The sequence below is a fragment of the Saccopteryx bilineata genome, chromosome X (genome assembly GCF_036850765.1).
Source record: "Saccopteryx bilineata isolate mSacBil1 chromosome X, mSacBil1_pri_phased_curated, whole genome shotgun sequence".
Lineage (NCBI taxonomy): Eukaryota > Metazoa > Chordata > Mammalia > Chiroptera > Emballonuridae > Saccopteryx > Saccopteryx bilineata.
This window is the reverse complement of record NC_089502.1, coordinates 101,454,152-101,479,125: the sequence shown is the minus strand read 5'-3', so window position 1 is coordinate 101,479,125 and position 24,974 is coordinate 101,454,152. Positions and strand designations below refer to the sequence as shown.

General features: G+C 38.0%; 1 protein-coding gene across 1 annotated transcript in view; it reads left to right on the top strand.

Moving 5' to 3' along the window:
* Positions 1-24,075: 24,075 nt before the first annotated feature.
* Positions 24,076-24,974, top strand: part of SHROOM4 (shroom family member 4) — a 284,416-nt gene continuing 283,517 nt past the window's right edge. Inside the window, exon 1 of the mRNA XM_066248792.1 lies at positions 24,076-24,523. Coding sequence (XP_066104889.1) covers positions 24,407-24,523 — 117 coding nt within the window. The 5' untranslated portion in view covers positions 24,076-24,406. The remainder of the gene's footprint in view (positions 24,524-24,974) is intronic.

Sequence of the window (24,974 nt, the reverse complement as noted above, 5' to 3'; positions counted from 1 at the left end):
TCTACCCACTATGCTATACTGATACAGTCCACCAAGCCCTACTATTCATTGAAAACCTTCTATATGCCAGGGAACTTTTATATAAGTTACCTAATTTAATCCTCCAACATCTACTTTAAAGAAAGCATCATAACCTTATACCAAATGTCCTACCTTCTTGCTTAATATCCTTTTCTATCTCTCAGATAATTTCCCTTTTTCTGGTGCTTTTATTATTCCTTGTCTTTACATTCTCAAAATTATCTCCAATTTTTCCAGATTGATATTTCCTTCCTGGGACCCCTGGTAACATTCAGCCTTTAGCATTCCCCCCTAACCAGTTTATAACCTGCTTCTCATTAAAATGTTCCCCAGAGCCTGACCTGTGTTGGCACAGTCGACCTGGAATGCTGAGGTCGGGAGTTCAAAACCCTGGGCTTGCTCAGTCAAGGTACATACGAAAAACAACTGCAATTAGTTGTTGCTTCTCACTCCTCCCACCTCTCTTTCTAAAATTAATCTATAAAAATATTTAAAATGTCTCCAGATTTAGTGACCATTGATCTTTGCCTGAAAAAATTCTTTACACAATGATTGCACAAGGATTATTTTTTTTTCCAATCTAGCACTAACACTGTTTTTGAGTTTTTGTACTCCCATCTTCCAAATCCTTCACAGCTGAAATCACAAACCTGGCCCCATATCTACTTCCTGAGCCAGCCAAGCAAACTTACTTAATGACCCCTGTATCAGTTACAATGCTTTGGGCTGTGACTGCAGGTATCTGACTAACTCTCATTTAGACAGTAAATACATTCATGATCTCACAAAACAAGAAGTATAGAAGCAAGTCAATTACAGGGTTGCTTAATTCAGTAGTTTAACAATGTCATCAAAGACATAAAATTTTTTCATCTTTATGTTCTACCATCCTAGGTGTGCAGTAATGTCATGTCTCTCTTTTCTTTAACAGCACATATATACCCTAAAATTGAAACAATAGAGGAGATTACCATGGCCTCTATATGAAGATGCCTAAATTCATGAAGCATACCATTTTCTCAAATAACTTATTTTTAATTTTTCTATTCCTGTTTACTCTATTAAAATTATAATCCCATCACTGGCATTCCCTGTCTTCCTCCCCTGATCATTTTTCTCCATATCATTTATCACCATCAGGCATACCATATATTTTATTTGTTTCCTCTCATCCACATTAGAATGTAAGCTCAATGAAGGCAGAAACTTTGGTCTGTTTTGTTTACTCTTGTATCCCTAGTACCTAGGACATTGCCTGACACATAGAATTCTCTTAATAAATATTTGTTAAATCGATTAATGGCTTTAAGATGACTGCTAAACACTAAACATCATACCCTCAAACAAAAATATTCTAAGCAGCAAAAACAGAAGCATGGGACAAAGAGGCTATTTTCTTCTAAGTCCTACTGCTTTTATCAGACAATACATTCTTTCTCAGAAACCCCACAACAAACTTTCCCTAAGGTCTTGTATTAATCAGAAACAGTCTCGTGCTCATCAGTAGGCCTCACTAGGCAAATGGAAATGGGATTTCCATCATTGTTTTAAACCAATAATGATTCATGTCCCAAGGCTGGGCAAAGAACACCTCTGGTTTTTTCCTTTAGCAAAAGGGTAAGCATGTGAGGTGGTCATGTGATCAAGTTACACTATTTGCCATAGTAGCTTAATATGCCCTTGATGACATCTTCTAGCCCCTGTTCTCTCATTCTCTTATGATGAAGGCAGCCCTTGTCTACCTGTACAGCTCCTACAGGACCTTATTTTTTCATTCAACTCACATGCCTAATACTCAGCTCTTATTCTTTAACATCATTTCCCACTAAAATAAGTCAAAACTTTTTGGTGAAATAGATGATTCTAAAATTGGGCAGAGTAGCTACAAGATAGGCTTGGAATATCTTATTATGCCAGAAAGTAAGGAAATGAGGAGGGAGGAGGACATTTCACAAGGACACAGGTACCATTGACAGGGTTCCCACTGTTAAATATGGAACAGTTTAAGCAACAAAAAAAATAAAGCACAATAATTAATTATAAACCACTGATGAAAAATAAGAACCTATGAGTTCACAGTGATGACATATAGTTAAATAAAAAGAAGGAAAGGCTCGTGCTTATAGTAGAATACCAAGGCCTAACTGGTAAATGCAGAGGAAGTTCTAGAGTCAGAAATTCAGTATTTTACAACCATCATGGTAAGGATTGGTTAAGGTAAGGATCAAGAGGTACCAAATCTAGAAACATTTTAATAAGGAGTAAGTAATTGCAGTCTCTTAGTGTGTCTTCCTGCAGATTGCAAGAGATAAAAATAGGAACTATATAGTGGAGTGACTGGGAAATCAAAATTAACATGACTAATGAAGAGTGAGATAGACATTATATGACATTATATGCCTCCATGTATGATTTTCAAAGAAGGACATTTCAGCACCTATGTGGTATTCTGGCCTGGAATACCTAACCAGTGGTCGGCAAACTCATTAGTCAACAGAGCCAAATATCAACAGTAAAATGATTGAAATTTCTTTTGAGAGCCAGATTTTTTAAACTTAAACTATATAGGTAGGTACATTCCTTATCGAGGTAGCGCCCACACATGTTATTTTGTGGAAAAGCCACACTCAAGGGACCAAAGAGCCACATGTGGCTTGTGAGCCGCAGTTTGCCGACCAGGGACCTAAGCTGAATCTAACTATGAAGAAACATCAGGCAAGCAAAATGAGGAACATAGGGTAGACAAGACTATATTCATAAAAAAAATCATAAAATACAAAGAAATAATGTTCTGGATCAAAAGAAACTAAAAGTACATAACAACTGAATTCAATAGCTGATCCTATCTTGTGCTGGCAGGGAAAAAATGCTATAAATAAGAACCAATTGCTATTGGAATATGGAATAGTCCATCAATACAGTTAAGATGACCATATTACTCAAAGCAATCTGCAGATTTAATGCAATGCCCATTAAAATCTTAATGTCATTTTTTTAAAGAAATGGAACAAAAAAAAATCACCAGGTTTGTATAAAACCATAAAAAAACCAAATAGCCAAAGCAATCCTGAGAAAAGAGAATGAAGCTAGAGGTCTCAAGCTACCTTACTTGAAATTATACTACATAGCCAAGATCATAAAAACATCATGGCATTGGCAAACAAACAAACAAAAACCAACCAACCAAACAAACAAAAATAACAAAACCCAGACATGCACACCAATGGAAAAGAATTGAGAGCCCAGCAATAAAACCACATATATATGGACAAATAATCTGTGACAAAGAAGCCAAAAACAAACAATGGAGAAAAGAAAGTCTCTTCAATAAATGGTACTGGGAAAATTGGAAAGCCACATACAAAAGAATGAAACCTGATGTTTTGTCCCCCTGCACAAAAATTAACTCAAAATTATAAAAGACCTAAATATAAGATCTGAAACAATAAATTACATAGGAGAAAACATAGGTACTAACCTCATGAACCTCGGCCGCAGAAAACAACTTATAAATTTGACTGCACTGGCAAAGCAAGTAAAGGCAACAATAAATACATAGGACTATATTAAACTAAAACTCTTCTGCACAGCAAAAGAAACTGACAACAAAACAAAAAGGCAACCGACCAAATGGGAGATAATATTTACAATCAATAGCTCTGATAAGGAATTAATATCTAAAATATACAAAGAACTCATGCCCTGGCCAGATAGCTTAGTTGGTTAGAGCATTGTTCCGAGACACAGTTTGCCAGTTCGATTCCCGGTCAGGTCACATACAAGAACAGCTTGATGTTTTTTGCTTTTTTTCTCTCTCTCACGATCTCCTTCATCTCTCACTGAAATCAATCAATAAAAGAGATTTAAAAAAAAAGAACTCACAAAGCTCAGCAACAAAGAAGGAAACAATCTAATTAAAAAATGAGAAGGGACCTGAATAGCAATTTCTCCCAAGAGGACATACAAATGACCTACAGATATATGAAAAGCCGTCATCTTCACTAGCTATTCATGAAATGCGAATCAAAACTACAATGAGATATCACCTCACACCTGTTAGATTGGCTATTATCAACAAGACAGGTAATAAGTGTAGGAGAGGCTGTGGAGAAAAAGGAATCCTCATTCACTGCTGGTGGGGATGTAAACTAGAACAGCAACTATGGATGAAAGTATGGTGGTTCCTCAAAATACTAAGACTAGAACTACCGTATGACCCAGCATTCCCTCTACTGTGTATCTACCCCCAAAACTCAAAAACATTGGTGCATAAAGACACATGACCCCCCATGTTTATTGCAGTATTATTCACAGTGGCCAAGACACGGAAACAACCAAAGTGTTCCTTGATAGAGGATTGGATTAAGAAGGTATGGTATATATATATAAGGAATGCTACTCAACCATAAGAAGTGAAGACATTGCCATTTATGACAACAGGGATGGACCCTGAGAACATTATACTGAGTGAAATAATTAAATCAGAAAAAGCTAAGAACTATATATATGATTTCACACATAAGTGAGATATAAAACTGAGACTTATGGATGTAGATAAAAGTGAAGTGGTTACCAAGGGAAGAGGAGGCAGTAATAAGGGACACATATACGGTGACAGAAAATTATTTGACTTTGCATGATAGACACACAACATAACCAACAGTTCAAATGCTATAGAAATATTTACCTGGAACCTATGTACTCTTATTGATTAATGTCACACCATTAAATTTAATTTTCTAAATAAAGAAATAAATATTGAAACTAGATAATAATAAATATCATGTCAATGTTAAACTTAATGATTTTGATATTGTGGTTATGTAAGAGAACACTGAGGTATTTAATGAGGAAAGGGCCATGATATACTATATGCAATATACATTCAAATAATTCAGGAAAAGTCAACTATAATTTATGTATATGTATTGATATATAAGTAGATGATAGATAAATGATAGAACAAGCAAACGGGGGAAAAGTTTTTAAAATAGGTGAATCTGAGTAGAGGGTATATAAGTCTTCTTTGTACAATTTTTATTACTATAATTTTCTATAATTTTGAAAACATATTCAAATAAAACACTTAAAAAATATAGCTCATGATCCATCCCATTCTGTTTAGAAGACTTTTGTGTTTAGTTTTGTAGAGGCTCTCAGGTTTCCAGAATAGTGAAGGATGTTACCTGTGGATTTACATGTTTTGGTAAATATGAACTCATCCCAATTATTTGTAGATCTTCCAGAAGAAGAATAATTACTCAACAAATATTTAGTGTGTGCCATGTACTGTGTAATACTCATGCTGAGATAAAATGTGACTAAAGTAAGCTTCTTGTCCTTAAGTAGTTCATGAATAGGCATGGAAGTCATGTATCAAGCAGTATAATTAGAGAATTGGACATTTTTAGGAGAAGTCAGCAGAGAAGTATGTCATTCAGCCTGGGGTGGGGATCAGAGGTAGCAAAAGAATGTAGAGTGGTCAGGACATTTTTCCCAGAGATTATTGAATTAAATCTTTAAGGAGTTAGCCTGGTGGACAATGAGAAAAAAGAAAAGACATTCTTGGCAGATGGGAAGGAATGAAAGAGGTAAGGTAATAGTTAAGAACAGACTCTGGAGCAAGACTGCCTGGGCTCAAATTCTAAACCTTATACTTATCAACTGAATTATTTTTGGTAAGTTAGTTAGCCTCTCTCTGTCTCCATTTCCTCATCTGTTACATGGGGTGATGACATTATCTACCTCAAGAATAATTGCTAATGATTACAGTATAGGAAATAATACCTTTAGACCATAACCTGACACATAATAAGTGCCCAATAAATATAAGCTCAGTTTATGTCTCCTTTTTTTTAAATTAATTTTAATGGGGTGACATAGATCAATCAAGGTACATAGGTTCAGAGAAAACATCTCCAGGTTATTTTGACATTTGATTATATTGCATACTCATCACCCAAAGTCAAATTGTCTTCCATCACTTTCTATTTGGTTTTCTTTGTGCCCCTCCCCACCCCCACCTCTTCCCTCTCTTCTCCCCCCCATAACCACCACACTCTTGTCCATGTCCCTGAGTCTCATTTTTATGTCCCACCTATGTATGGAATCATATAGTTCTTAGTTTTTTTCTGATTTACTTATTTTATTCCATATAATGTTATCAAGGTCCATCATGTTGTTGTAAATGATCCGATGTCATCATTTCTTATGGCTGAGTAGTATTCTATAGTATATATGTACAAATGGCCAACAGATATATGAAAAGATGCTCATCTTCATTAGCTATTATAGAAATGCAAATCAAAACTACAATGAGATACTACCTCACACCTGTTAGATTAGCTATTATCAACAAGACAAGTAATAACAAGTGTTGGAGAGGCTGTGGAGGAAAAGGAACCCTCATTCACTGTTGGTGGGAATGTAAAGTAGTACAACCATTATGGAATAAAGTATGGTGGTTTCTCAAAAAATGAAAAATAGAACTACCATATGACCCAGCAATCCCTCTACTGGGTATATACCCCCAAAACTCAAACACACTGGTACGTAAAGACACATGCAGCCCCATGTTCATTGCAGCATTGTTCACAGTGGCCAAGACATGGAAACAACCAAAAAGTCCTTCAATAGATGACTGGATAAAGAAGATATGTCTCTCTTAAAAAAACTAAAAGTTTCAGTCAGTGGACTGCACGGTTCATATCAGGGAATGTAGGAAGAAGGGAGGGAAGATGTGATGCTAAATTAAGGAATTCATACTTTAAAGGCAATGGGAAGTTATTGAAGAATTGTAATGATTTGATCTAATTTGTATTTTAGAAAGGTCCTTCTGGCTTGGAGAATTAAGCAGGGTGAGAATGGAGGCAGGAAAGCCAGTGAAGAGGTCATTGCATCAGTTCAGATTAGAGTAGACAAGAATCTGAGATAAAGTAGTGAGGCAGAGTGTTACTGAGAAGGAAACATATTCTAAAGACACCACGGGAGTAGAAGTCAAGGCTAACTCCCAGGTGCCTGAATTAAACACTGGAATTGATAAAGGCTCCACCCTTGAGGTAGAGAACAGAGGAAGAACATGGTTTTAGAAGTGGAGAACAAAGATGAGTTAAGTTTTCACCATAGTAAGCTTGAAGGGGAATTTCTAATAACAAGTAGACTATACAAGGCTGGAATTTGCTATCCCTTAAGACTTAAAAAGCAAATTCTGTCATATTCTACCTGTATGACCTTCAGCTAACAATAAACTTTTACTGAGCCACCATTTTCTCCATTATAAAAAAATTGTAATGATTAAAACGCCTTAGTGTAAGTGAAAAACACACAATAAAATATAAATTTATTGTGATAGATAATACATTTTTATTATGATACAAATGCCAGATATTTTTTTTCGTTTTGGGATAGCTAGCACTCAGAAGAAATAATCTTACTTATTATATCATATTTTAGGAAACTTCAGAAAACTTTTCCACTCTGGGGAAATAAAAACAAGTTTTAAGAATACATAGGAATAGTCCTCCTTGTCATAAGCCTGTGTTTTTCTCCCCTTCTAACTTATCTAGCTTTAAAGTAGTCAGGTAAGAAACTTGAAAATAAGTCTTTAATGGATTGTAAGCAGCCAAAGCTGAAATGTGACGACTGAGGCCAAAACTTGAGGTAGAATTTAAAAGTTCTGTAAGTATGTCATCATTACTGAGATCTGGCCAACCCAGACACAATGGTTAAATTCCAGACCCTGACTAGAGGAGCCTTGCGAGATCTTTTGCAAAGTACTTGGTTCTCTTCTACCTTTATAGAGGTATGTGTGGTTTGTACTTACAGAGGCTACACAACAGGCACCCCAATTCTCTGTGCCACAGGCTAACTTTACTCTGCAAATCATGAGGGGGTCATCTGCAAAAATTATATCCTTGCTCCAATGGACTTGCCTCATAATGTTTCTATAGAAGTCCTTACAAGTCTCCAGATTCTTTTATAATAACAGATAAAGCTAATGAGGTTGCAAAACTTACTTCATTTGTACAATGTAGGAATATATAGTCTCTCTCTGTATAGTCTTCTATTCAATTCAGCTTGTCAGAGATTCACTTATTTATTGCTATTTTATTAAGCTGACTTTTTCTTGATACATCCTTACATCTTGTGATCCAGGTCTTTGATTTTTTTTTTGTTGTTGTTGTTCTTTGTTTTGTTTGTTTGTTTGTTTGCTTTTTCTTCTTTGCCAAATGAGAGGAAAGGAGATAGAGAGAAAGATGTCCACATGTGCTCTGACTGTGATACACCTGACAACCCCCATCTGGGGCTGATGCTCTGCCCATCTGGGGCTATGCTCGCAACTGAACTATTTTTAGTGCCTGAGGTGGAGGCTCCTTGAAGCCATGCTCAGTTCCCAGGGCTGATGCACTCCAACTTATCAAGCCATGGCTACAGGAAGGGAAGAGAGTAAGAAAAGGGAGAGGAGGAGGGGTGAAGAAACAAATGGTCACTTCTCCTGTGTGCCCTGACTGGGAATTGAACCTAGGACATCCACATGCTGCATTGATGCTCTACCACTGAGGCAATAGGCCAGGGCTGACCCAGGTCTTTAAATCAATCATTTTCTAAGATATAGACTCAATAATTATACCAATTTCTCAAAATCTCTGTCATTCTTTGTGTGGGTGATGAAGAGCTTTATTTTCCTCACCTAAAAAATAGAAACAATGCTTACCTTGAAGGGTTGTTGTGAGAAACAAAAGAAAATATGCATTGAAAGTGCCTACTCTCCATATTTATTTAAAAATATTTACTGAGAATCTACTATATGCAAGACACTGATATGCACTGGGAATATAACAATAAACAAAGACAAATATTACTACCTTTTAGAGTTGATACTATAGTGGGGGAAGTCTGACAAACAACTAAAGAAATAAAGTATATAATTTAACAGAGGGTGATAAAAGCTATAGAGAAAAATACAACAAGGTAAGGGTTTAGTGGGTGGGTGCCAATCAGAGGTAGACATCACCACACAGTAAGTACAATATTTAGTAATTAATAGTTATTTCTGTTAAATCTCTTTGGTCTCTATGTCAATCATTACTTGGATACAAAGCCTAAGTGCTTGCAATAGTTCAAAAACATTTATCAAAATGTAACTATGGATCAGAGTCTTGCTATGTTTGGGGGGTGTAAAGATAAGCAAGGCATGATCCAGAACCACAAAGATCATTTCAGTACACTGTAGTAAGTTATCAGAAGCACAGGATGAGGAGGGCAGGGAGGTAGAGGAAAGTCACTTAGCATATTTAGGCGTCAGGAAAAGCATTCTGAAGGTGCTGATGCCTAAGCTGAGACTCAAAAGCTGAGAAAAAAGAAACTGGAAAGGGTGAACTTGGCAGAATAAATTACAGAAACAAAATCATGAGGCCATGAACTAGTGAGGAGAGTAAAAAAGAATGACATGAAGTTCAGGAGATAGAGAATGTCAGGAGATGAAGCTAGAGAAATAAGCACAATTCAAGAGGACATGGAGTCAGGTCATGAGCAACACTCGAGAAAATTATGAAACAACTGGAAGTTCTTGGGTAGTGAAATTATGTGGCCAAATTTGCATCTTAGAGATTACCTTGTTTTTTTGTTGTTGTTTATTTGTTTTTTGTGGGGGTTTTTTGTGACAGAGACAGAGAGAGAGGCAAAGAGATAGAGAGATTACTTTGTTGAAAAAGAAAAGGAAAATAAAAGATTATTCTGGCTGCAGTTTGTAGGCTCGATTAATTGCAAGGAAGTCAAAAGTAAAGGCAGAAAATACAGACAGGATACTACTAGAATAGTGCATGAGAGCTTGGCTTCCAGAAAGGAGATAGAGAGGAAAAGATGGATTTGAGAAAGAGTTAAAAAGCGAAATTGGAAGGCCTTATTAGCTGACTCAATTAAGAATAAAAAATCAAGTGTCAATTCCAAGTTTCCAGTTTGGATAGATGATGGTGCTATGATGGGAAGTACAGAACAGAGATTCCCTGAGAAAAGATGAAGAATTCAGTTTTCGACAATCTAAACATGATTCAATGGCTTATGTATGGAATATACTCTCTTGGGACTTGGTATACTTCCAGGTTTTGTAGTCATGCATGTGAGTCCAGACTATGATAAAAGAGTAATAATAAAATTTTACATCATAGGATTATAAGTAAAATAAAATGATATATTGCACATGAATTGCTTAGCACAATGCTTGACACATATTAATTTTAAATATAGATTAAGTGTTAAATATTATTATCAACCTCTTCTTTTTCTGGGCTCAAATCACACTTCCCACTTCTTCTCAACTTCCCTAAGTTTTCTCTTAACGTTTTCTAGTTAAATTTACTCTGACCCCTTAGCATATTCTTTTGAGAGCTGCCCCATGATTTTTTATGATCTAAATTCATCATCTTGTTTACTCTCTAGTTTTATCATAGTTTTGAAAAGAGCTTTGTGCTCATTCTGCATATGGTTTTCCTGCTGAGTCACCATTTAGGCTCCCCTTGACCTTCAGATTACCATGATTCGTACTGTTGCTTAGAAGAATTTTTAACAGGTATGTCTTTCTAGACACCAACTCACTTGATATCAGTATGAGCATTTAATGCATCCTCTATCATCTGATAATTTTGATACTGGATGACATTGCCCAGCGCAACAATTTTCATGATGACAGCTACCATACGTTTAGCACTTACTAAGGGAGAGGCTTGATATTTATTCTCCCATTTCATCCTTAAAAACCTTCTGAGGTTGGTGTTTGTATTATTTCAATTTTGTAGTCAGCAACTAACATTTATTGATGATTTATATGATATCAAGTACTGTGTTAAGCACTTTACATATGTTGACTTATTTAATTTTCACACCATCCCAAAATGTAAGCCCCATTATTCAAATGAACAAACTAAGCCTCAGACAAATTAAAGCAACATGCTAAGGTTGCACAGCTGATAGTGCAATATTGAGGATGGAAACATGACTATGTTTTCTCCTGTGCCCTGCTGTGTGCCACGGTGGGACAAGAAAAGGAATGGCTAGGGAATGGGAGGCAGCCTGACTGAGGGTGTATATCTGATAGAATGAGTAGATGGGGCTACTGTCTATCTTTGTGTTGAAAGACAAAATCAAGTTGATTACTTAGTTGGCTTTTCTTGTAAGGCAGTGATTTTCAACCTTTTTCATCTCATGGCACACATAATCAAATTACTAAAATTCTGTGGCACACCCAAAAATATATTTTTTTCTGATCTGACAAAGTATAGGTATAATTTTGATTCATTCACAATAGATTGTTGCGTTTGTCGTTTTTTCTGATGAACTAAAGGGAAAAGAGGTCAGTGCCCCTGAGTAAATAGTCAGGTATTGAAGGGTTTAAAAATTCTTGTGGTACACCACTGTGCCTCTTGCAGTACACTGGTTGAAAATCACTGTTGTTAAAGGGCTGAATAGGAAATAGAGTTAACGGAACTCATATTTGAAATTCCTTCTCCAACTCCTTCCCACTACTCACCCCCTACCCAAACACACATTAAAACGTTAAAGTCAATAATCAAAAACACTGAAGTGCAAAGGAAGAGAATGTAATTTCACTCTTTATACTAATGCTAAGATTTTCATTCTTTTGTAGTCCTTTGTAAGTTATGTGTATATAAAGACAATTTTACTGGTTGTAACTATTTTGTATTTTGTTTTATTTATTTGACATTATAAAATGAACTTTTATCTCTCTTATTTTATTTCCTAATGGACCCTAATATACATCAACTTGTTCAATATTAAGATTATTTATATTTTCTCATTAACAAAAGTAATACTGCATTGACAATCCTTGTGCCTATAGACTTTTGTTTTCCTTCTGCTGAAGTCTGTCCTTAGGATAGAATTCCCAGAGTGGGATTCCAATGTCAAAGGGCAGGAACATAATTATGGTTCTTGACGCAAATTATAAACTTGCTTTCCCAACCAATCAGACCAATTTGCATTGCAGTTGTAACAATGCAAGCTCATCATTGACTGACAGATTTTTTTTTAGTTGCTGTCTTTCTATGTTTTTAGTTTAGTCTTAACTTTTATTGTTTCTATGATTAGATATATACTCAAAATACTGTGAAAGTGTTAGGAAAATAAAATTATCAATAAGGAATGAAATAACTAGCCAAAATTTAAAATCCCTTTCAGGTGTATTTGTGTATACTGTACAAAGATCTTCCAGCAAGCTGCTGTTTCAGTCTTTTTTAGATCTATTTTTCTATAATGAGATAACAGGTGGAAGGAAATATGTCCAGCCTAGCCAGAGCCCCAGTTGAGAAGATTAGCTGGGGAGTAGGAAGGGACATTAGCCAGTGTTGGGAGACTTTGTCAGTGGTGCATGTAGCCAGGACACAGAAGGCAGAATTACATTTTGAAGATGAACTAAGAAAAATCAGTGGCATCAAAATTTCCTGCATTCTGCAACTAACCTAGTAAGTAGTACCTCCTTCATATAGAAACTAATTTTTAGTCAGGCTAATTAGAATTAAGAAGTAGTACTAGCAAAAAAGAAGGAAAGTCCAGACTTGCTGCTCCTAGGAACAATGGAGAGACAGAATAATAACAACTCTTAAAAAACAAGCTCCTTCTGTGTCCAATAATGTGCAAAATGCTTCCTCCAGCTTATCTCTAATCGTCACAGCAACCCTAGGAGGCAAGTTAAATTAAAGTGATTTAACAGATGAGGAGTCTGAGGCTCAGAGAGTTTGAGCTGGTGGGCAAAATGGAGAGCTAGTACATAACGTGAGTTCTGGAGTTGGAAACCTTGTTTTTCCATTTATTAGTTATGTGATCTTAGGCAAGTTATTTCACTTCGATGCCCTAAAGTTTCTTCTTATACTTGTAAAATAAAATAATGGAAGAACCTACCTTACAATGTTTTTTGCAAGGATCAAAAGAAAGAATACAGGGTGAGGCAAAATTACGTTTACAGTTGTAAGTACACAAAACACAATTTATTCTTATATTATTTATTAATTATTGTATTATTTTCCATATGAACAACTATACACCTACTTTCGTCCCACCCTGTATATGCAAAGGGCGTTGAACAGTGCCTAGCATGGAGTAAATACTCAAAAGATCTGAGCTGTGATTGTTATTATTACCCAAGATGCCACAGTGAGTAAAGAGGTGAGCTGGGATTCAGTCCCAGATTTGTTGACCTCCCAATGCCATTCTCTCTTTATTAAATTAAACTGCTCATTTAGAACTAGTAAATGTTGTTAGGAATCTCTGTTTAGCTACCCAAACTATTTGTTTATACTCTGATTCTCCTAATGAGCCACATGCAACATCAATGTAGGAATTTACAAGTCATCTCTACCTCTTGTGAAACAACAACTCTTCTCCAAGGGAAAGAGCACTTCTTCCTTCTCTGTTTCCATGAAGCTTGTCTTAGTGGCTCATTGAGAAATAGCAATTTTACACTAAAAGAGCCAAGATCCTGGGTTCTATGTCCAAATACAATTCTGCCAGGGCTAAGACAAGCTTCTATTCTGCTCTACTGTTTTTTCTTTCTTGAAGCTCAGAAATTGTATTTAGGCTTAATTTCAAATCCATAATCCAGGGCCTGTCCCAGGTCAAGTATAATTGGTAAAGTGATATGTAGGTAGAGAAGAGCTTCTGTTAATAGTTAATAATAAGAGTTAACACTTATTAAACACTTAAAAATATTATAGGTACTATTCTCAATTCTTCACATTCATTTCTCCATTTGATTCTCATAGCAACTCTCTATAGTAAGTACTATTCCCATTTGACAGAGGAAGGAACTAGGCAAAGTGATTAAATAACTGACCAAAGGTTATTTAACTAGTAAATGTAAATATTAATACTAAATTTTTAATCCAGGGCCCTAGAGCCCACACATACAATCACTACACACTATGCACTACTGAGTCTCCTCAATAGTATAGGGCTAAATAATAAGCAGAGGCTAATCTTAGTCTCTAGTGTTGTGCCTGATACATAGAAAGCATTTATCACATAAGTTTGGAATGGTGAATGAACCATTCACTATTTATGCCTCTTTACCATGCAATCTAGTGATAATTGTGCATTTAATCAAATAAATTAAAGGAAATTTATTTAATTTATCTAATTATTAAACTCTCTGACTGAATTAACCTTCAGGATAGCACTATGTAATTTAGTCATCTGTTCAAAATGCACAGCATGGCCATTCATTTATCCTTTATTGATTGAGAATGACTACTAGAAGCCAAGCCCTCATACTATCTCTAGGGATACAGCAATAAATGGACATAGAAACTTAATGTTTAGTAGAGGAGACAGACATATACAAATACAAATAATACTGTCTGATCAGAGGCATTGAAAGGGGACAAACATGGGAGAATATAAAAGGAAAACTAAGTGTTAGCACATAGTACTTTTGCTCCCCAACCTGGCTTTTTCTGCTAACAGATCTCATTCCACCTAGATGGGTACATAACCCAAATCTAGTGTGAAGCTAAATTTTATTTGTCAACTTGACTTGGCCAAGGAGTGCCCAAACAGCTGGTAAAACATAATTTCTGGGTATGCCTGCGAGAGTGTCTCTGGAATAGATTAGCAATTGAATCAATAGACTGAATAAAAATTGTCCTCATCAATGCTGGTGAGCTCCATCCAATCTGTTGAGGCCACAAATATAACAAAAAGGCAGAGGAAGGGCAAATTTTCTATTTGGTTGAGCTTGGATATCCATTTACTCCTGCCCTTTAGACATTGGCACTCCTAGTTCTCATACCTTTAGACTTTGATTGAATTATACCACCAGCTTTCCTTGTTCTCCAGCTTTTAAGCAGCAAATCATAGGACATCTTAGACTCTATAATCATACAATTTCTTTTATAAAAATTTTATTTAGAAAATTAACTTTAACAGTGTGACATTGATCAATACAAGTACATAGGTTTAAAGTAAACATTTCTATAGCATTTGAACTGTTGGTTATATTGTATACCCATCACTCAAAATCAAATCATTTTCTATCACCTTATATTTGTCCCACTTTACACCCTTACCTCCACACTCTCCCCTATCAACCTTCCCCTGGTAACCACTTCACTTTCATTTATCATACAATTTCTATAATTAATAAACAAACACCAAATAATTCAGTTCTATTTCTCTGGAGCACCCTGACTAATACATCAAGATAATCAAATAACTGTTTTTCTGGCCATTGTCATTAGTTCAGGGATATATTCAATTCTGGAACTTCTGCTGGGACTAGTGAGAAAGTTGATCCGTGTTTCTGTTGGGGTTGCTAAGTGGTAAGATGCAAATCTGTGGCTCTTCGTGGATATCTTGGCCATCATGCAGGGACAGCCTGCTTGAGAACTGAGTCAACACAGAGGAGATCAGAGCGAACAAATAGAAACAGATTGCTGATGACATCATTTGAGCACCTGGTTCTAGCTATGCCTAAAATTACCGCATATGATTTTCTATTAGTGTCAATGACCCATTTCTTTTGGCTTCAGCTTATTTGTGTTGTATTTTTCTCACTTTCTAGTAAGAGTCCTGATTTACACAGGCACATATCTAGTCACTTTCCCTTTCCTCTCTCTCTCTCTCTCTCTCTCTTTCTCTCTCTCAGTGTTTGTGTATGTGCATGTACATGCATGTGTGTACACATTCACTGGCATGTTAGTTAATTAGGGAAGAATTCCTGGAAGAAGTGAGGCCTGAGATAAATCTCAAAGTATTGGTAGAAGTTACATAAAGCAAAGGGAAATGTACTGTAGGCAGAGAGACAGCATGGAAAAAAGTATGAAGGCAGGATACACTATGAGATGAGGGGCATGGGGATACTGTAAGTATTTTGATATGAGAGTTGAAGCTAGAGGACAAGGCAGGAACCAGAATGTGGAGCATCTGGAATGCCATGTTAAGAAGATGCAATTTAAATTCTTTATATTCCTTTTCCATAGTTCAGCCAAATTTTTACATTTTTTTCTCCTTTTGTTATTAGTTCTCCAGTTACATGTACCAATAAGCAGCCTCAAAGTAGAAATCTTTCTAGGCTTGGGGATTGGTCAATCTCAGGATCTGTTTTGAATTCTGAATCACCAAAGGAGCCTCTTTGTGTTGTTTTAGTTGCTGGCTGCTCTAGGTGAAGCAATTCTTATCTTCCATAAGAAACAGCCATCCCAGAGGAAGAAAAATTATAATAAAATATGATCAAGGCCACAATGAAGTGATATAAAATGGGTAATGAAAACATCAAGAAAGACCAGCTTAGAGGTATCAAGAAACATTTCTTCTACAAGTGTGACTTTTGAACTGATTTAAAGAATGTATAAGAACTTGCCAGATGGACATAGGTGAAGTGTAGAGCATTCCAGGTAGGAAGAAATATTTGTAAAAAGGCTTAGAGATACAAGAGAACAAGTTGTGCTTGGGATAATTTGGTACTTCTGGATATCTCAGTGTTTGGGGTGAAGTGTTGGGCAGGGTTAGAAGTGGCACAGGGGGAAAGCACTGGATATGTAGGCAAGAACCACGTAATAAGAATCTAAATCAAAGGGCTTAGCCTTTATTCAGGAAACAATGGGAAACCATTGGGGAAAAAATGAACAGAGGAGTGACATACAGTTTTGGTTTAGAAAGAGTTTCCTGGCTGAAAAATGCTGCAAAGTGAAGAATGGATTGGAGACATCTAGGCAGAAAGACAAGCATCAGGGAGTCCAGGTAGGAAGCTGTTCCAGTGGTTTAGATGTGAGATGATAATGAAGTAGCAGTAGGCATGAAGATAAATTGATGAATTTGAGAGCTATTTTATGACTAGAAATGATAGAGTGTGGTGACTGAGTGGATGCCAGTGATGTGGGGAATAAAGGGGAGGAATTAACTATGATGTCCAGGTGTCTGAAGTTTAATCTAAATCAGTGAAAAGAAAACCACTGTAAGTGACTTATATATTAAAACATCAAGTAATTGTCAGGTTTCTGACAGTTGTTTCAGAATCCAGGAACCTCTTTATTTAGCAATCTGAGCTGCCAAATTCTCCAAGAGAGGAGCCAAGGACCCACAAATTTGAATATAAGTCCTTGTGTGTGACCTTGTTCATGTATCTATAGGGATGGAAGGGTATATGTGTACACACCTAGACATGTGGAATCACATTCCTCAAAGAAAATATTTGGAGTAGGTAATTCTTTTCAGAAGCCCATCTGACACTCCTACGCAAAGAAAGTTGGTTATTCTTCCTTCTTTGGACTAGATGATCCTAGATTCAAGGCAAAGCAAAACAATTTCCTCTATAGCCAATAGTTCACAGACAGGGTTTGCTTCTATATAATCAGAGTAAAAATAAACTATCAAGGAAAGTATGTGTGTGTGTGTATATATATATATATATATATATATATATATATATATATACACTTCAGCTATGTACTTCTCGTGTGTGTGTGTGTATATATATATATGTGTATATATATATATATATGTACTTCAGCTATGTACTTCTCCAGAACTTCATCAAAACAAGAATGTGGGTTTTTTTTGTTTGTTTGTTTTTGTACTCAAATGCCCACTGAATTGGTGTACCTTCTCTGCAAAATGATGGAAACTTTCTGAAAGTAAAAGGGCTGTTTGAGTGCATGTATATATATGACTATTTTCTTTTCATGGCTGGAAGACTTGAGGTAAGACCTCAGTATTCAACAAAAATTTATTTCATTGATGACCAAAGAGTGATGAATGACTCACAGAAAATAGCATTTGAGAAGCAGAGAACATTGGCTAACATACAATTCAAAGCAAGGGGTGGCCTCTGTCCAAGTTGAGCACTAAGACGAGGTCATCTTCAAGCCCACATTATGGATTTGAGCAGTTCATCTGATTTTTCACATCTTTGATATGAAGGAGTCAATCCCTGGATGAAACTCCTGTAGAGCAAAGCCCTACAATTGATCTTGTACCAGATGACTGATTTTCCCAAGGGCAAATTGAGGATTTCCAATTGGGCTGACATTAGTGTGAGTTAAAAACACAAATTAACTCCTGATCCAACAGGCCTTCCCAGAGAGCACCAATCACCACAGATGGAAGCCTCTTACACACAGATACACATAAGCTGTATAGATTTATCAGCTCAAGAAAGATGAAGAAGCTCTAAATCTATAGTCTCAAACACAATACCAAGCTAAGATCTTGAGATTCTATGAGACAATTGATATTTTTTTGAGTGAACAAAAGCATAAGATGGCCCCAAGGGGATACCTTGACAATGGAAGGATTCTTCACAAAACTGCCCAAAGAGAAAATGAAACTCCAACTCTCTCTAGCAGCATATACTTAAAAAGATTTACTTAACAAAAATGGTGTCCAGCTATAGTGTTTTGTATATTAATGTTATATAGCTTTAACTAAAAAGAAGCAGGCCTCGACCATATCTTTCCCTAGCACTGGGCAAAATTTCCCAGGAATCAGTCTCTTTAGTACCAAGTCTACTTAGAATTGCCATTGCTCCATCATGCCCCCACCACACACAGCCTTAAGTATATAGCTAGGTGGGAGGGAAGAGCTTGCTATTATTTTCATGTAATCTATATATAAATAATATCTGGAGCATTATGCTTTTTTCTCTCCCTACTGATAATTTTCAGTGCCCCAGATTTCTCCTTTGTGAGAAACATCCAGAAGATCCAGGGTAATTATTAGGCAAGGTAAGGATAAATGGGGAAGGAGAGAAATAGGGGTCCTAGTAATCCAAGTAGAATCTATAGATACAACAGATGAGATTAAAAGAAACACCTTTTGATATTATTTGTGATAAAATTTGTTTCACTAAAAAAAATGCTCTGGGTTCCCTTGAGCCTATGAGTCAACTGGCCCAGGAATATTCTGGGCCCACCAACACTTGATTTTCCAAGGAATTATGGGGGGATGATTAGTAAAGCATTGAATCTATTCAGCCTTTAGTTTCACCTGTGAAATGGTGACTCTGATTGTGACTCTTACTTTATTTTTTCCAAGGGCGTGATGAAATTCAGAAGATGACTTGATAAAATTCACTGAGTAGCACAGAAGTATGTGCCATAGAACGCTAGATAACAATCACAAAAACACAAGATAGATCTCTCTAATATGATAATTTGCCTATGACAAATAAGACCTTTCTTAGTCTGTAAACAATGTGCAAACAATCTTTGAGCCAGTACAGAAAAGGGTTTCTGAAATGATGACTACTAGAACACAGACAGGAAGTGGGAAGTCTACGCCTCTAGAATGGAAGAAAAGGGAACAAAATAAAATTAGGCAGTCTTTTCAGGTAGAGTCTGCTTCTAGGGGAGAAGGACAAGAATTATTATTGATAACTACGGGATGGGGGCCCTCAAAACCAAGTTCAAGGAATACATCTTTATTCTCTCTTCCCCTCTCCCCCACATATACCAAGATCAATCCCTGTTGAGGACCACAGGGAACTTGGACCTAACATCCACACATACTTCCTGTTATATAAATGTACGTATATAAAGGCACCTAGGCAATCAGAGCTGCATTCACAAACAGGCTCATAGACATTCAGGAGACAGTAAGGGACAGATAAGTGGACAGAGGACATACACACTGTGTAGAAAAGGGTTGGGCAGATATATTTGGGGAGTAGTGGTTAAATAATAACACCATTATCATCCACTCCCAAGTTCAGAACCAATTGAGAGAGAGACACAGGAAGCAGAGAGGCAAAGATGAAAAAATATCTGTTTACTACTGTTAAGGCTGGATTGGAGGACATGGAATATATAGAAAGCTTAATATTTTTCCCATTTAACTAGAGAGAATTGCCAACTGACCCAGGAGTGAGGAAAGAAGCCAAGAGAGTTATTCTAACAAAAGCACTCCCAAATGAAACAGAAAGAGAGCAGGATGGAAGGAGGATTCCTATCCCTTTCCTTGGCTGCAAAAAAAAAAAAAAAAAAAAAAAAAGATAGAAACATGATTAACGTCCCATCCTATCATCCCCTTTCCTTCTGTCCTCTTTTCCTTGTTGTAGGAAAGGGGTCAAGGGAGATGTTGAACAGAATAAGGGGGGAGTGGGATACATTCGGGGCAACACTGGAATCTATGTAAACAATTAATTAAATTAAAAAAGAAACATGATTAATAAAGTTACCACAGGATGTTTTTCCAGTTTCTCTGCCTTGAAATCCTGGTTTTACCAGTTCCTGACTCAGTCTCCTCACTTGGAGAAAGTTAACAGTACCAGAATTCAGGGACATTGTAATCATTGCTTATAATGTATGGAAAGTGCTTTGCATAGTGCCTAGCATTTAGCAATCGTTTTCTCACTCTAGGGCAAATTAAACTCACTGATTGGATACCATTAAGCTTTCTGTTGTAATATTTTTTTCAGTAAATATGTAAATTCCTTAAAAGAACAAATGTTATTTCTATACTACCCAAAGTGATCTCAGCCCAAACTGTATATAACATTGAAAGATCATGTGAGGCCTTCTAGAGGAAAGAGTATATAGCTTTCACTAGAATCTCAATAGAGTCCTTAATTCAGAGAGGAGCCCAAGGCACTGCTATGAGCAATATTGTATTCAAATTTGAGTTTTCAAAGGTTCCATCTAAGAAAGTTAAAAAATGAAAAGTTCAGAAAAGGACTGATATTTCAGTCTTCTTCCTCCCCCAAAAGTTAACTGAGCAATAGAGTTCTAATGAAGAAAAAACTATTTGTGAGAATAATTTTTAATGAAATAGAAGTAAACAACCTGTTTTTAATTTCTCTTTCCCTATTGCTGCTGATTGGCTTTTTGCCCATGTCTTCTGTCTGCTCCTTTTTAAACTCTTTATGATCCTTCTTGACTTTTAAATATTAGCATAATCTAAGATTTCATCTAAATTCCCGTTTTAATGTCATTTGGATATCCCTGAGAGAGATTATCCACTCCAAATTGCTTTAACTATAATCCAAATGTGTATTATCAATCACCACCCCTCTCTTGATATGAAGTTTCCTATTGCTACCTGCCTAATGGATTTCTTACCTTCTTCTCCACAGGGAATGTCACATACTTTAGTTGAATCCCTTATCTGTTTGTTGGTCACACCGTGAATGAGTGTGTGCACACCCATGCATGCACACACACACACACATATACACACAGAAATACACCCCTGGACTCTTCTCCACTGCTTTATTTTCACCTGGTTCAACTCTGTCACTAAGCCTTTGTTTGTACATATATGATGTTTAGCTACTTGCCCAGAAATAGTCACAAAATTTGCAAACTGTAAACAAGTTTAAGAACTCAAGTAGTGCAATCCCTTCAATTTATAGAAAGAAGGAGTGATCTGTCTAAAATCACACAGCAATTTAATGGCAGAACCAGCTTAGAATCCAGGCACCTCAAGTTCTACCCAGTACACTTTCTAATACATAATCATGCTCCCACTAACTGTATGTATTTCTAGGGAAGAATGAGATCCCTGCTACTAGCAGTGATTTCTTTTATCAGTAAACAAGCAACATTATCTAGCTATCTGACGTTCAAAATGTCTACTGATTGCACCAGAAGTTAGGTAATTTATGTACTTCTACTGTAATGATGAAAACTGAAGAGTACAACAAAACATCAGCATGGAGTTAGTTTTGGAATGAAAATAGATTGATTAAAGGCTAGCTCAGTGTTTACTTTCATAATAAGGTTGTGGGGACTTCTACTTTTTTCCTTATCAAAGTGTTTTCCTATTTATTATTTTATTTTAGCCTTCAACAGGCCTGGGAGGTAGGTAGGTCAGGGCTTATTAGCTGAAATTTAACGATGTAGAAAATGAGACTGAAAATGGTTCAGTGATTTGCCCAAGGTCACCCATCTAGTTAGTGACAAGGCCAAGGCTCACATGTGTGTCTCCTGCTTCCAAATCTCTTTCCTTTAGTCTAGACACATAATTCTAGTAGACCCTAAGTGATGACTGCGTCTCCTGTGAACTGAACTTGACAGAGTTCAATATGCTGAGATTGAAACATGCTGAGTTCTATCAAGTGACAGTCATGGAGATAGGAGTCTTAGCCCAATAAAGGAAAAGAAAAAGCTGAGTTTCAAGATGGGACATAGCAAATAAATGTTATTTCGTAGGTTGACACACAATTAAGAATCAATAAACTGACATGCCAGTAAGGGAAATGAAAAAAAAAGAATGATCATGATAAAAATTATTTTTGCATGCCTGACCAGGCAGTGGTACAGTGAATAAAGCATTAGCCTGGAATGCTGAGAACCCAGACTTGAAATCCTCAGGTCACCAGCTAGAGCATGGCCTCATCCAGCTTGAGCGCAATCTCACCATTTTGAGCATGGGGTTGCCAACTTGACTGTGGAATCATAGACATGACTCCATGGTTGCTAGCTTAAGCCCAAGGTCTCTGGCTTGAGCAAGGGGTCATTGGCTCAGTTGGAGCCCCCCCCCCATCAAGGCACATATAAGAAAGCAATCGATGAACAATTAAGGTGCTGCAAATAGGAGTTGATGCTTCTCATCTCTCTCCCTTCCCATCTGTCTGCCCCTGTCTTTCTGTCTGTCTCTATCTTACACACACACACACACACACACACACACACAAATATATATAATTTTGAGGCCTAAAAGTGTTTGAGGCCTAAAAGTCTAAAAGATTGAAGGTGGTTTCTCATTTGATTAATCTCTGAGGACTTTTAAAAAGTGGGCTATAGACACCCAACTGCTGTTTTTTTAAAGAAAAGTCAGTTCAACATCCTACAGTGCAGACAGTCTAGAAGCTTGAGAAGAAAGGATTGGGGGAGGTTGGGCTGGAAGACTGTGAGAGAAGTTTCAGTGGCCTGCTGGGGCACACAGCAAGCCAAAGTGTGTTGAAGAGGCAGTAACAGGCAAGCTAATGGAAGTAGAGAGCGGAAACCTGGTCTGCAGAAAGCTGACTGTGGAAGAAAAGGTTCCACAGTGTGTTCCTTGGCAATAAGGAAGAAGCTGGAGAAGAAGAGGGCAAGAGGCTGAACAGGTAAAAGAGAGAGAGAGAGAATGAGAGAGAGAGAGAATCCTGTTGAGTCACAACTGAGTTGTCAAAACTTTCCCTGCTAGTGAGCCCTTTAAAAACTCACTGCCTACAAGTGGTTCCAGAAAGGACACCTCAGAGAGGGATGGTAACCTGCCCAGGTCAAGAATGAGAAATCAGCATAAGATTTAGTAACAAACTGTGTGTGTGTGTGTGTGTGTGTGTGTGTGTGTGTGTGTTGGGGGAGGGGGTGTCCTGTTCTAAAAGCCTAACTCAGAAACTAAAACCTCAAACATGAACATAAGAGCAGAGATGTTTTGGGCCCTGCCTAAAAGTTGATTCTTCCAAAAGGCACAACATTGTAAATTGGCCAGCTTATCAGTGGAGGTTCTTTCCTGTAGGTCTAAGAGTGGAAACAATACTGCTAGTCATAAAGGTTGCTGATTCCTGGCTTGGTCATCTCAGTGGGGCAAGTTCAAAGCCCTGCCAGGAACTCCAGATGACTGCAACATACACAAGCACAGTGCTACCTATAGTGGCCAGCGCTGAGTCTGGGTGCCAGTGCTGAGCCTTGGCAGGGGACATCCTCAAAGTACTTCTTTATTTAAACTATGCTGGGGGGTAATGTTTCATAATAACCCCACACACCTAGCACATACGCACAGAACAGCCTATACACACAGCCCCACTGTGTTCACTGGCCTGCTTGCTTTACTTTCCATCCCTCTAGGCAAGATTCACAAATTAGCAGCCTTGTAACCCTCCTAGGACCCGGTTCTCGGGACCCTCAGAAGAGAAAGGCAGTCAGAGAAACAAGAACTCGCTAATTGGGAAACCAGAGTTTCAGCCCACTTGGCCACGCGGGCCATCCACACTAACGACTTTCACCTCCCCTCGCCTCCGCTGGCTGGAGGGGCGGGGAACCCGGCAGTAAGGAGGAGGACCATAGTGGGGGCCAGCTTGAATGAAACAATGTAACAATTGATGTGAGGCCTCGCCTTGCTCCCACTCCCAAACGATCCTATAGGCGAGGTTCCAGTGACTGCCCCTTCTTATTGCTCTGTTTTCTTGTCCATTACAAGCTATCCCTCCGCCTCTCCTTCTTTCTTTTCTTTTCTTTTTTTTCCCCCTTTCTCCTTCCCTCCCTCCTCCCCCTTTCTCCAGCTCCGTGTCATTTCCTCCTTGCACTCGCTCTCGGCCGAGCGTCTCCAGCCGGGAGAGTAGGCGGAGCAGGGCGGTGCGGTTGGCGTAGTGCTGGAGGGCGATGGTGGAGGAGCTGCTGGGGGCGGAGGCAACGTAGCCCCCGCGGAAAAGGAGCCCCGCGGCGCCAGAGCCGAGCGGAGGATGGAGAACCGGCCTGGGTCCTTCCAGTACGTCCCTGTACAGCTGCAAGGCGGGGCGCCCTGGGGCTTCACCCTTAAGGGGGGTCTGGAACACTGCGAACCGCTCACGGTGTCGAAGGTAAGAACTGGCGGGCTCTGTCCCAGCGGTGCCCAACTTTGAATGGGCAAACGGGTGTACAGGCTGCCGCGGGACAGGCCCTCAGGCTAACTTTGAAACTTGGCTGGAACTGGGGGATGAAAGCCCCCCTGCGGCGCTTTAGCAGCACAGGGGGCTCTTGCCACCAGCCCAGGCACAGACACTCCTTAAGGGTGGCGGGAGCACGAATAAGAGCACGGCTGGCCCCAGGCTAGAGCCCTGCGTGCAGACACAATCGAGAGACCCTGGGGCAGCTTTTGCTCCTCCGTATCGAGGAGGCTGCTCCCCTCAGTTTGACTAGAGGAAGTGGTGGCTGGTGGGGGTTTCTCCTTGGAAGTTCCCTCGCCCCTGCGGTAGTGTAAGGGGCTTAAGGGACAGGCAAGGAGGCTTGGCAGCTTTCATAGCAGCGGTGGCCCTTAGTCGACCGGCGGGT